The 12542-nt window shown below is 40.3% G+C and overlaps 3 protein-coding genes across 3 annotated transcripts; 2 read left to right on the top strand and 1 right to left on the bottom strand.

The window, feature by feature from the left end:
* The first annotated feature begins 235 nt into the window (after positions 1 to 235).
* On the top strand, positions 236 to 4317 carry LOC112247073 (retinoid-binding protein 7-like). Its single transcript, XM_024415731.2, has 4 exons — positions 236 to 393; positions 3461 to 3639; positions 3899 to 4000; positions 4091 to 4317. The coding sequence occupies exons 1-4, from the start codon at positions 321 to 323 to the stop codon at positions 4142 to 4144; spliced, it is 408 nt and encodes a 135-aa protein (XP_024271499.1). The 5' UTR covers positions 236 to 320; the 3' UTR covers positions 4145 to 4317.
* A 96-nt stretch (positions 4318 to 4413) lies between these two features.
* Positions 4414 to 7493, top strand: cenps (centromere protein S). Its single transcript, XM_024415730.2, has 5 exons — positions 4414 to 4724; positions 4846 to 4969; positions 6438 to 6471; positions 6705 to 6771; positions 6977 to 7493. Exons 1-5 carry the CDS (start codon positions 4638 to 4640, stop codon positions 7082 to 7084), a joined length of 420 nt encoding a protein of 139 aa, XP_024271498.1. The 5' UTR covers positions 4414 to 4637; the 3' UTR covers positions 7085 to 7493.
* A 243-nt stretch (positions 7494 to 7736) lies between these two features.
* Positions 7737 to 11631, bottom strand: tardbpb (TAR DNA binding protein b). The gene is made up of 5 exons (XM_024415728.2): positions 10815 to 11631; positions 10455 to 10618; positions 9791 to 9931; positions 9478 to 9648; positions 7737 to 9381 (listed from the first exon to the last, which is right to left on the bottom strand). Exons 1-5 carry the CDS (start codon positions 11053 to 11055, stop codon positions 8878 to 8880), a joined length of 1221 nt encoding a protein of 406 aa, XP_024271496.1. The 5' UTR covers positions 11056 to 11631; the 3' UTR covers positions 7737 to 8877.
* Positions 11632 to 12542: the final 911 nt, after the last annotated feature.

A 12542-nucleotide genomic window follows, 5' to 3' on the forward strand; every position in this document is an offset into this window, starting at 1 on the left:
TGTATTCTAGTCACCTTTCACATTGTTGGAAAGAGAGACACTAAAGAATGTGCACATATGTTTGATGCATTATAGCCTACTCTATTTCGAGACGCCTATCTCAAATGTTATTTCCTCATATAATTGTGCAAAAAGTCATGTTCCGCCCTCCACCAGGCTACTCCTCTACTCTATTGTCCAACTAAGCAACCAACTACGAGAGGTAAACCAAACCTCCGCCCTATATTAACACACCATGGGACATCCTAGAGACTTTAAATCTCTTCGTTCTAACAACTGCTGTCTATTGAAGGTTTGAGACGGCCACACAAGTATCCACCATGCCTACCGACTACAGTGGCACATGGGACATGACTAGTAATGAAAACTTTGAAAGTTACATGGTTGCTCTTGGTAAGTTCTCTTTTTACATTTTCTTATGTTTTTAGGCTTTAAGTGACTTTGATTACAATAATATTGACTATTTATTGATTAATTAATTAGGGTGAGTATTGGTAAAGTGGGACACGTTATGAAAATGTGTATTCCGAACACCTTACCAAATCATCCCATTGTCTTAACCCCCAACATGATATTCTAAACAGCTTAAGAAAGAAATATTAAACACAGGATGGATGGCTCTTTTCTACAAAGACAAATTGTGCTGAGGACACATTTTTTAAGTCAATGCTGGCAAATTGGGACACCTTGATTGACAAAGTGGGACACTTCATTCTTTATTGTAAAGAAGGATAAATTAGAGTATATGAGTATTTTCAATATTTTTATGATAAACTTCAATACAAAATGAAATGTATAGAAACATGCTTTATGTATTTTTGTGGAACATTAAGAATGATCATTTATAATTATTACTATCATCATCATCATTCTTGATATTAATTCTATGATGTAGCCTATATGTAATTGTATAGCCTATAAATAAAATGAACTTCATCTAGATCTATCAGCTCAACATTCTCAACATTTACACTCTAATGGACATTTTGTAGAATGAAACCAGAAAGACCTTACCCCTCAACAATTTCATTGACTGTTTTATTGTCAAATACAGCTAAATACACTTTTTTAGTCATCACCTGTAAGGTTATGAATATAGCTAGCTAGGATTTTTTATGTTGGTTAGGTAATATCTTTCTAAGTAAAATGCAGCTGTGCTAGCTTTTTATAGCAAGCTAGGTGATAGCAGATTTGAGGAAAATGAAATGCAACATGTGATCCTATTTAGAAAATGGATTTCTATTAAGAAAACATGTATTTCATAATCCCCTGAAATATATTTTTTGCATTAAAATGGCCTAGAGGAGTGTCCCATTCTGACAGTAGGCGATTGGCATACTGGGACACTGTCAAAATGCCAATATTCTAAAAAGGTGGGAGTAGTAAGAAAACAATTTACAGTCATTTTGATTTACAATGACATCCCATTACAAAATAGGTCGTCATTAGACACTGAATATCCTTTCTTAGTTTTTTATAACCTTAACATTTGGCATCTAGAGTCAGGTGTCATTACACGGAATGCCACGCCCACAATGATTATCATCACATACGTCCTCACTAACACACAGGCGCAATGTTAATGTACACATTTAAAGATATCCATTACAAAGCTTAAGTGTCACACTTTGCCAGGTGTCCCACTTAACCAATACTCACTCTATCTGTTGGTAATTAATTAATGCAGACATTAGGTAGGGTAGTGTACTGTTTTATTCAACTGAAATGGATTATCTTTGATTTTTTTCACTTTTATTGATTAATTAGATAGGCCTATATCTTCAAATCAATAAGTTTTCATAATTCTCATTTCTCTTTTCTGTCAGTAATTCAAAACAATAATAACATGTATGTGATTGTTATTGTCTGAACTCTATGCGTGTGTTTATTTTTTCTTTAGTATGTGGTGCATATGGGGGCATCTGCAGGGTTAGGGTTACATTCTAAATGTAATATGTTACAGTGACTAGTTACCTGTCCAAAAGTGTAATCAGTAACATAAATTTTGTATTAGCCTACCCCAAAATCTGTAACATAATCGGATTACTTAGCCTGGCTGCAGCACTTGAGACCAAGAGGAGTGCAACCAATTCATTACCTCCAAAAACAAGCAATCCTGTCAAAACAACAACATTAATCTGGGAGGGACAGAAAAGGCCCAAACATCCTCCTACGAAGCCAGAAACTGGACACCTAGCCATGGCCCGGGACTGGAAGATGCTTATCAATATTGGCCAGCAACTCATTTTCCCACCTGAGATTGCTTCTACCAACCTTAGGCCAGACATGGTACTCTGGTCCCCTTCACAAAAGGCTGTGTACATCATAGAGCTCACAGTCCCGTGGGAAAACTCTGTTGAAGAGGCCTACGAGCGTAAGAAACTGCGTTACACATAGTTGGCAGCAGACGCAACTCAGCGTGGCTGGAATGCAAAAGTCTGGCCAGTTGAAGTGGGATGCAGAGGATTCGTGGCTTCTTCCACCATCAGGTTGCTGAAAGAACTTGGAATCCATGGACAGGCTCTGCGGCAGACCGTCAGAGCAGTTTCTCAAGCAGCTGAAAGAGGCAGCCAGTGGATCTGGATCAAACGGAAGGAGCCTTGCTGGGCTATAACTTCATGACCCCCCACCCCCACCTGAGAACCCAATTCAGATGCCTCCGACTTGAGGAGGGCATATGAGGTATGCGGTCAGCTGTAGGGCTGGCTCAGGGAAGAGGACGCCCCTGCCTTGCATAGTCCCGTGGGAAATCTTAATTGGGCATGGGACACAAGCTAAGGCTTGATCACCCTAAAGCTGGCTACCTTTGATGAGGGTGTTTAATGATTAAAGGCCGAAACACCCACTGATTCGAAGGCACACTACTGAGGATGTGTCACAAAATTGACATCTTAACCCAGTCTAAGAAATAAACTCCCAAGCCACTCTGTCAACATCATGGCAAATCTCATGTGAGTGCATACCATCTATTGGCACAATGGACAGTTTTTAACATCTCGTCCTGTGTTTTATGATTCTTCAGTTACTTTTGGATTACTTTCCCCGTCAAAGGCATTAGAAGAAGACAAAAAGGATTCATCAAACGCATTTGGTGTCCTCATAGTGGTCTGTGACTTGTGGTCAGACTTGCTCAGGTGGAACAAACTTAAAGTTTTAATGCTAAATTATAATATATATTATTATAATATACATTGAGAGTACAAAACATTAAGAACACCTTCCTAATATTGAATTGCAATGTCTATCTTCTTTCTTTTGCTCAACATGCTCACCAGTAGAATTATAACTCCATATAATATGAATCTTAACTTCTTTCGAAATACATTCTGAAGAATTCAAATGTGTAACTTTGGAATTATGATTCATAGCCTAGCTCACCAGTTTCTTACTGAGAATGGATTGGAAATGTTCAGTCTCTTAGGATATATTTGTAACACATGCAGGATTTCTTTCATTACAGGCATTGATTTTGCAACACGCAAGATTGCAAACATGTTGAAACCTCAGAAAGTGATTGAGCAAGACGGGGATTCTTTCACCATCAAAACATTCACTACCTTCAAAAACTACACAGTCTCATTCAAGATTGGGGAAGAGTTTGAGGAGGTGACCAAAGCCATGGATAACAGAAAAGTCCAGGTAGAAACTTGCAATTTACAGTTCCTATGGGCGCCGGCACTTTCTCATTTACGTCATATCATTATCATGATGAATAGAACCCTTTTTGTTATTTTGCTCCTTATTGCTTATTGAACTGTGGTCATTAATATGGCAACATTGAGGACAATATGTAACAGAGCTGTCTATAAGCCAATTTAAAGCAAGCTGGCGCTGTCCCAGGTGTTTTAAAGTTATGGTCCACACAACCCATTATGATAAGTACTCTTGTTAATTACAGACGGTGGTCAACTGGGACAATGATAAACTGGTGTGTGTTCAGAAGGGAGAGAAGAAGAACAGAGGGTGGACACACTGGATAGAAGGAGATGAGCTCTATCTGGCATGTAGCATGTACTCATATCTTTTAACTACATTGATGGCATTTGTATTAGTAGGTCTAACTGTTATGCATTTTTCCTCTCTCTTATAGGAAATCACCTGTGGGGATAAAGTCTGCAAGCAGATTTATAAAAGGAGTGCTTGATACTTCTTTCACCATAAAGTTTGCACAATATTTCTTCAAACTTACATTTGCTAAATATTCTTTATAAATGTATCACTAATATGACATGCTCATGGTATGTTTTGAGTATGCAAAATAATTAAAATAAAATAGTCAACATTTTAACAACATGAATAAAAACAACATGATATACATTTGAGGATTTCGTGATTATGTACAATACATTTAATCTACTAAAAAACATGAATAAAGCACTGGACCATGAATGCATTGTTTTGTAATACTCCAGCCCAGCAGGTGGTGCTATAGGCCTAGTATTGGTTCAATTGGATGACACCATCCGCCTTTCTAAGCGCGCAATTTTTCAAGTTTAGCGGAATTTGATTAGTCGTAAAGATTATTCCATGCCCATTAGCTAGCTACTCTAGAAACGATTGTACATATTGTTTCGTTTTCTGTTTTGAATATCATCTGGTGAAAAAGTGTATGAGTAAACCAGTGTGGTAGGCTATGTATGCTATCCACTACTAGCTGCCGAGCTAACGTGAACTTTCGGGAGAAAATGGCAACAGCAATGGACGAGGAGGAAAGAAAACTTCAGGTGCAACTTTTACCTTTGATTTATTAATTCACAATTATATATGTGTCTTGGAAGCACGTGTTGTCAGTTAGGTGAAGATGGACAAGGCTAGTATTTACTCATGTTTCCACTAAACCCGTAGAGACTGAAAGCAGCAGTCCACTACACAGTGGGAAGACTGTGTCAAAGCATTGGTGAGGATCATCAGAAGGAATTCAGTCGACAGGTTATAGCAGCAATAGCTGAAACGACGTTCAGGCAATGTGGTGAGTATTATAATAACAAACATCAACAAATAATGTCTTTAGGGAAGGGGAGATTGCTGTGCATGACTGGTAACAAGAGGACCCTGATGAGTTCGTTATGAACATCTTTGTGCACGGTCTCCACCTTGGGTTTGCTCTGTCCAAGCACCAGTCAAATTCACATGTTATTCTGTCCCAGTCCAGAAACTGCCCCTACGTGGGATGGATTTGATTGGTAAACATGGTAATACTGGAGTTCCAACTTGCCAAATGACAGGCTTGGTATTCTTGTCAACATATTATTTACATATTTGGGTCTTGGGGGGTTTACTGGCTATTAAAAAATAGTCAGGCAGCCTAGCGGAGGTTGCGACTAGATGGAGTGCAGCTAGGATCGGAAGTGACTTTTCGTAGCAGATTAGGAGAGCATTTTAGCTGATCCTAACACTTTTCCTAACCATAACCTAATTCCCCTAACCTGCTATGTTAATACTCCTTACCTGCTACGAAAAAATAACTTCCGGTCGTAGCTGTATACCACGTAGTCAAAATCCCTAGCGGTTATAGAGTTGGGCCAGTAACCGAAGCGTCACTGGTTCGAATACCCAAGCCGATAAGGTGAAAAATATAGCTCTGGAAAAGCGTCCCCTGCAAAATAATCAGTTTCTCTGGTTTTACTGTTTATAAGTATGTGTTTGGGTAAAATTCAAATTTTTGTTTTATTCTATAAACTACTGACAACATTTCTCCCAAATAAAAATATTGTCATTTAGAGCATTTATTTGCGGAAAATGACAATTGGTCAAAATAACACAATATTCGGTGTTGTCAGACCTTGAATAATGCAAAGAAAATAAGTTCATATTAATTTTTAAACAACACCATACTAATGTTTTAATTTAGGAAGAGTTCAGAAATCAATATTTGGTGGAATAACCCTGATTTTCAATCACAGCTTTCATGCTCTCTACCAGTCTTTCACATTGATGTTGGGTGACTTTATGTCACTCCTGGCACAAAAATTCAAGCAGCTCGGTTTTGTTTGATGGCTTGTGACCATCCATCTTCCTCTTGATCACATTCCAGAGGTTTTCAATGGGGTTCAGGTCTGGAGATGGGGCTGGTCATGATCTGGTGGTCCTCCATCCACACCTTGATTGACTTGGCTGTGTGGTATAGAGCATTGTCCTGCTGGAAAAACCAATCCTCAGAGTTGTAGAACATTGTCATAGAAGGAAGAAAGTTTTCTTCCAGGACAACCTTGTACTTGGCTTGATTAATGCGTTCTTCACAAAGACTCATCTGCCCGATTCCAGCCTTGCTGAAGCACCCCCAGATCATCATGGGTGCGAGACCTAGAGGCCTACAAGCCAGTGTCTCGCACCCCCTGTGAAATTTGGTGGAGGATCGGTGATCTGGGGGCCACTTTACATTATTTTCTGCTTGTATGTTTCAGATGATTGACAGCATTTCTTTTTTTCCTTTTTAGATATTTTTGCAAAGGACTTGGAGGCCTTTGCAAGGTAAAGTCTTCACACAGCTTGTATTGATGTTATGAAATCCATGTTTATTCAGACTGACAATCCTGCTGTCACAAATGATTTCCAGTCCCTCATTTATGCAATGTTCAGTTAGGTGGGGTGATTGGCATCAAATGCTCTGCAGGGTCCATTGGAAACAGAATAAAAGGTTCCTTCAAGTATAAGGCAAGACCATGAAGTTTAATAATTTGTTTCTGTTTCATAATAAATTGTAGGCATGCCAAAAGAAGCACAGTATCAGTAGAGGATGTGAAGCTTACAGCTCGTCGAAGTACAGCACTGGTGGGTATTGGCTAATTTTAACATTAAGTCACAGGTTTGATTAACAGTCAGTTCTTGAAGCTTTATTGTTTTATGATGGACCCAACCTGACAACTTATGGTACCAGTCATATTTGGACCCTTATTAGGGAGTTTTCCACAGCAACATAGGTATTTGAAATGGTATTGTCTCCTACGTTTGAAATAACGAACACTCTCTTTTGTAGTCTAACTTCATACAAAGGAAGAGTGAAGAGATTGCCAGCGCCAACCAGGAGCAGAGAGACACAAGGAAGAAGATTGCAGGGAAGAGGAAGAATACAGAGATGGTGTAGGGAGGGAAAACATGCTACCCTAGTACTAAGTGAATGGGTTCGATTATACAGACAGTTAATAGCATGTGAACTTTTACTAATACGGCATAAACTGCTCGACCAAACTTGCAGAAAATATTTATTGATTACAATTCCAAGTGGTACAGCAATATTATCTTCATTGGCTGAAATGTAAGCACTGTTCCAATGTCTTCTCCAAATGTATTTACAGATCTACACATTAACATCAGTTCAATACAATTTTGAAGTGCAACAGGTGTTCCCATTCACCATTGAGATGTGCTGTAATATCCTGTGTACACAATCTGAAATATCAACCTGTTCATTGTCTTGTCCCAAAGAATAGATTAGTTCTACCCAATGCTGCAATGTTATTTTAAAATAGCCAAATAAACAATACTTGTCATCAGGTCTGATTAGAAATGTATCCAAACTTACTACCCCATTCTGACTCCTTTTAGGTTACCATAAATATAAGAGACCCCATTTCAAGCCTGTGAGGACTTCAGTCTTCATCCTTCAGGACACTGACTCCAGTCCGGGTTCAGATGGAAACCTCGGTCAGCAGTGTCCAAGGTCCCTAGATATGTGAATTAAATTAGATTTCGACAACTCAAATGTCACAAAAGTACCCAGTATTCATATAAGCATATCTATTCAAAAACAAAGTTTTATTAGAGAACTCTTATTTGACATGTCTAAAACACCTTTGAAACACACTGAATCACACTGGGAAATATGACAACCACACCACTCCATGCTCTCACACCAACACTCACGTCCCCAGTGTCCTCGGCAGGTGTCATCCACATCAAGTTCACACTTACAGAGCATCAATAACAAGGAAAGAAACCACACACACCATACAGCATTCAGGTCAGGTAGGTTATATAAGCAAGACAAATATTCAGCACAACATTCCACACTACATTTGTGTACTACTTCTGCACTTGATCAATAAGGGTAGGAAAAATTGCTACAATAAAAGATCTTGAAGTACTACTAAATGAAAGTCCATTTTAGGGGGAAGGAGCTTGTAGCATCTGCAGCTTCCATTCACTCTCACAAAAGCAGTCAAATTGGGCTCTTTCATCGCACAACCAGTCCGTTTCACGCTTTCTTTTTCTCTCTCCGTTCGCTCACTCATCGATTCACTCTTCGCCACAAGCCATCCTCAGTCGCACTCATGAGTTCTTAAAATGTCAGCTGCGCAGTTCTTTCCATTAAAAAGTGGATAAAAAATGAAACACCCACCGTCTCTTAGAACATGCGGAGTGAAGCCGTTGTTTGATGGCAAAGCATTTACAGATGGGAAGAGGGAGAGTGATACTGACATCACCCAAAGAATGCTGCCAAAGAGGAGCTTCTTCCCGGGAAAATGGAAGAGAAGTGAACTGCAGAAGAGATTGTAGTGAAGGTTTTTCCATTGAACTTGACTGCAAATAAAGTTGCACTTAAACATTTCAGTTTCAACCAGATTCTTTCCAATGCAAGATTGTTGTCATATATATATATATATATGGATGATTTCTCATGCATTTTCAGAAACATCACAACTCACAATACATGCCTTTAAGAATCCAGTTGAAAATAAGTCAGGACAAACTTAAAGTAGCACTTAAACTGAACACTCTGGTAAATAATAATTCACCTCAAACACTTTCTAAATTAAATCTTGAGATTTTCCAAATTTACAAAACATTTGACAAAAGCGTTTAGCTATCAGATACGCGTAACACCAGAAATAGATTTGGAAAAAGACATCTCACAATACTTACCATACAAACTATTACTTACATACCCCACCCTGAAGACTTGGACTCCATACTGGAGCCAAATCCTCCTGAGCTAAACCCACCGCCACTGGTTGTTGAATTAGAACCGGTACCCCAACCTAGACTGGCTGAGCTGGCGCCGTAGTTACTGTTGCCTGTGCTGTAGGCCTGGCTCTGATCCCTGGTGGAGCTAGTCTGCCCAGTAGAGGTGGTGCCTGAGGTGGCAGTCTGCCCTTGTTGGCTAGCCAACATACCCATCATTCCCCAACTGCTCTGCAGGGCAGCTTGAGCAGCAGCCATCATGGCAGGGTTCAGACTAAAGTTGCCAAAATTAGCCATATTACTCCCGGCACTGCTCCCTAACCCTGTGCGGTTACTACCAAAGCCCTGAGCCCCAAACCCATTTCCAAACCGCCCTGCTCGCTCCATCATCTGCCTACTGCCGTGCTTTGGCTCAGCGTTTGAGATGTGCACGCTGACCCCCTTAATAATCAGGTCCTCTCCACATAGGGAACTGGCAACCTGGACAGAAAAAAAAAAAATATGCCAGTGACATTAAAGGGGTAATTCAGCAGATGGCAAAAAAAACAATGCCTTTCAATTTGCAGTGGCACCAACCTGGTCATCGGCAAAGCTGACGAAGGCAAAGGCACGAAAGGGCTTGGGGATGAAGACATCAGTGACCTCGCCATACTGCATGAAGAACTGGCGCAGCTCATCAGCGGAAATGTCTTCAGTGCAACGGCCTACAAACACTTTCCTGCTCCTCATGGGCTCATCTGGACCTTGCTGTTTTACAAAAGGTAGAAAAAAAGTCTTGCACATTAATATATATGGCATTAGGGGGAGGTGGTGGGACTGTGTGGTCTGAAATAAGCACTTGCCATTAATGATCCATGTTACTACATGCCAAACAGATACAAACACCTACCTTGGAGTTGGGGAGTTTGCAGTCACACCATCTTCCATCAATCATGTGGCGTTGAGAGATCACTTTATCTTGAGTTTCATACTCAGTAAACCTCACAAAGCCAAATCCCTTTGAGTTTCCAGTCTTCACATCTCGTTTCACCTGTAAGTAGGAGCATGGGGTTAGAACCTACATTTCCCCTTTAAACATTTTGGGTTAATCTACAGTTGCTACATTCATTTTGGGACATAAATGATATGTACCCATTGATTCATGAAGAATATAACTAAGAACTGCATTATGAGCTTAGTTAAAGTTACATACCGCATCACAACCCAAAATAAGCTTTACTCCAATGTTTGTTAAAGAGAAACACTATACCATCAAAACATAGTTAAAACTATGATGTTGATATCATTGATGGTCAGTCCTTGCATCCATTGCTCAGTCTATGAATTTGAGCGTGGCTATGTTTCTCCAGATCCAATCCGTAGCAAAATGGGAGAGAACGCTTTGTCATTGTTTAAACTGCTCACTGCCGCTTTAAAATGTCTCAAATGTTAGTTTAGTAGGAACCACAGATATAGCAAGGCCTTGCACATTAGAGCTGTGTAAAAGGGAAAAAAAATGGATCCACAGCACTCAAGTGACCAGCATGAATGAAATTGCTAATCGGATACTTTACCTGTACCATGATGACTTCCCCAAAGGTGCTGAAGTAATCTTTCAGGTCCTGTTCAGATGTCTTCCATGGCAACCCCAGTACAATCAGGTCTGAAGTCTTCATGTCACCCCTCTTCATCTTTACAGCCGAGGAGGCATCAATCTCGTCCATTTTCCTTTTGTTGTCTGAAATAGTGTGGTACAGCTCATTCAATCGCTGTTGGAACACTACAGACATTTGCCTAGCTAGATACTCATTCCATGTGATGCATATAACTAGGGAACAGTTGACGCTTGAATAATTTATTATACATGTATTATAATGCATTTGTCCACCAGTTGGTGGCTAATAAAATAACACGTAAAAAGTCCGTCACCATACCTTTGGGATAATTGACGACATAGACCAAATTGCCCCAGCCGTTTTCAGGTGCATGAAGAATCCCTTCCACCAAACGGACCCCTCGCATGCACTGCGAAACTGGACTCCTGAATCGTAGGCCGCAGGCCCCTGGAAACTGAGCTGCCACAGTAGAAAGCAACACCGTGCCATCATCCTCGGATGGGATCTCCATGGGCTCCTCATTCTCTTCTTCGGCCACGCGAATGTACACCTCTGCCATTTTTACGCACAACGACTTTTCTTAGCCCAAAACACAGCACTGGCAAGCTTACGTTAGATAGTCAAGTGTTTAGAGGGCTATGCCCGACGACACGAACCGATTGGTACAAAACAGTCGTGAAAAAACAGGTTTTGCAACAAACAAAAAAATAGTTTAGATGTTGAAATGGACGCTATTTATCTTGATTAAACCAAATTGTATTTAAACGACATAGAGTTTGAGATATTCTCGCAAACGAGGCTACCACGGTCCCACTCCCAGTGTTCCTTTGTTAGGTTGGCTAGCTAACGTTAGCTAGCTGTGTCATCGACACCGGACGACGACCTCGCTATAGCAATGTGGCTATGAATGCGCTAACGGCGTCTATCGCACTGTTGGTCCTACAAATTGAAATGTGGTCTAAGAAAACTGAAATCGAGCAATCATATAATTAACGTGAAGTCTTAACTCCGTTTTCTTATCTAACATGCACGTATCACTGCAGATGTAAAGCAAATATTTACGCTCAAAAGCATCTGCGACAACATGAAACACCGCTGTACTTTCAGATCAAAATGGCATTATGTCAGTCATGGAGGAAGTACGTCATGTCAGATCATCTCATTGTAAACGGAGGGAGGGTGTTGTGCATCTAGTAAATAACAGAAAATGATAAATAATTATTTCAAGGTAACTACACAATTTTTACTGTGATCTCTTAAAACATTTGTATTTTCCTAAAAAAATGTAACCTTGGGTAAACTGATTATACCCACCTGAGATCCATACTCGATGACAACTGGGACGTCCCCCCCTATGTAAAGATTGGATGAACCCATTTTCTTCCCTCCATGACTTCCTGTGACAACTGGGGACCAATGAACGTTTCGTCTATAAGGGATACAGCTTTTGTCAAATTCAATTTTCGTGACAGCAGGTTAGGAGAATTCGGAGAAAGGGTAAAGGTTAGCCATAATACCCCAAAATTATAATTGAAGTCAATTTCACAAAAGCTGTATCCCATCTAGACAAGATCAGGGAACAAGCGTCACCAACATTCCGGATAGGAATTCCAGGCTGCTGGCCCGCTCTCCATGTTGTTGTTAGCCATAGCAACATGCATCACGGGAGGGAAGAAAGCACCTCAAATGGCTCGTTTGTTGAAATGATACTGTACACACTTTGGGCGCTAGTAATGTCTACAAGCCACCCCTGGACGTCCCACTTCTGACACCCCAATCCACTGTAGCGAACAGCGGGAGCATTGCACCAACAGGAATTAGAACCAAGGTTGCCCGACCACAATGCGCAAGCCACAACCCCAAGACATGTTTATAATGGGCTTAAACGGCTGGGGTCGCGTAACATGAATGCAAAACAAACACAGGAGGCAACTATTCATTAAAACCCCTATCTGCCAAGACAAAAACAACCAACCATTAGGGTCACGTACAAACACTTTAAGTAGCCTATTGCGCTTTTACTTTGCATTGTTGGAATGTGAATGT

Source organism: Oncorhynchus tshawytscha, linkage group LG02 (genome assembly GCF_018296145.1).
Source record: "Oncorhynchus tshawytscha isolate Ot180627B linkage group LG02, Otsh_v2.0, whole genome shotgun sequence".
In the NCBI taxonomy this organism is placed as follows: domain Eukaryota; kingdom Metazoa; phylum Chordata; class Actinopteri; order Salmoniformes; family Salmonidae; genus Oncorhynchus; species Oncorhynchus tshawytscha.